The 974-nt window shown below is 40.3% G+C and overlaps 1 protein-coding gene across 2 annotated transcripts in view; it reads left to right on the top strand.

Moving 5' to 3' along the window:
• Positions 1-974, top strand: part of LOC106883972 (uncharacterized) — a 22,898-nt gene that overhangs the window by 13,235 nt on the left and 8,689 nt on the right. For both annotated transcript variants that reach the window (XM_014935132.2, XM_014935131.2), the window contains exon 5: positions 33-189. In XM_014935132.2, the coding sequence (XP_014790618.1) occupies positions 33-189 (157 nt within the window). The remainder of the gene's footprint in view (positions 1-32; positions 190-974) is intronic.

The following is a 974-nucleotide window of genomic DNA, read 5'->3' as shown; positions in this document are numbered from 1 at the left end:
ATATATATATATATAATTTTTTTTTTTTCCAGTGTCTAACCATTGGCAAAGCAGTGGCTGTCAGCCTTTCAGGTTCAATTTCCATCATATCCAGTTTAGTGGACAGTTGTATCGATTTGGTGTCTGGAATCATATTCTGGTGGACCACCCGGGCTATGAAGCGAAGAAACCCTTACACTTACCCCCAAGGTGAGTTTTCTCTACAACTTCCTTGTTTCAGCGAGAAGACTACGAATTTATAGGGAATGAAAGGGGTTAAGTGAGTTGATACATTGCTGATCCTTTGTTTTATCAACTCTAGAGTGATAGACAGTTGTGTTGGTCATGGTTGGATTTTATCATTTCTGTCACGCAAGTTGTGACTTAGTTTCTGTTAGTTAAAAGCTCCCAGTCCTCACTGTAAACTGGTTGGCACCAGGAAGGGCTCCCAGTCATAGAAATCATGCCAAAGCTGACATTGATGCAGTCCCTAGAGACATCAGATCCTGTCAAACTGTTCAACCCATGCCAGCATACAACACGGATGTTAAATGATGATGAAGAGGATGATGATGTATCCTGGGAGGGTCATTGCGCCAATAATAAATAAACACACTCATTCTATTTCACTTCTTTTTTTTTAACATTATTCTCAGTTCTCAATTCTGCAAAGGTCAACTCTACTTTTCATCTTTGTAGGGGTCAATAAAATAAGTACCAGTTGAACACTGGGGTCGATGTAATTGACTCATCCCCTCCCTCCAAATTGCTGCCTTTGTGACAAAATTTAAAACCATTATCTTTTTTTTTTTTTTTATTAAGATGGCAAGCCTGCAGAATCATTAGCACACTAGGCAAAAGGCTTAGCAATAGTTCGCCTGTGTTCTCATTCTGAGTTCAAATGCCACCAGGGTCAACTTTGCCTTTCATCCCTTCATGGTAACGAGCATCTATGCCATGCTTCATGAGTTTTGCTCCTTCCTCAGCACCTACCC

Source organism: Octopus bimaculoides, chromosome 26, assembly GCF_001194135.2.
Source record: "Octopus bimaculoides isolate UCB-OBI-ISO-001 chromosome 26, ASM119413v2, whole genome shotgun sequence".
Lineage (NCBI taxonomy): Eukaryota > Metazoa > Mollusca > Cephalopoda > Octopoda > Octopodidae > Octopus > Octopus bimaculoides.
Note: the sequence above shows the minus strand (reverse complement) of the source record. Positions and strands in the feature narration are given on the sequence as shown.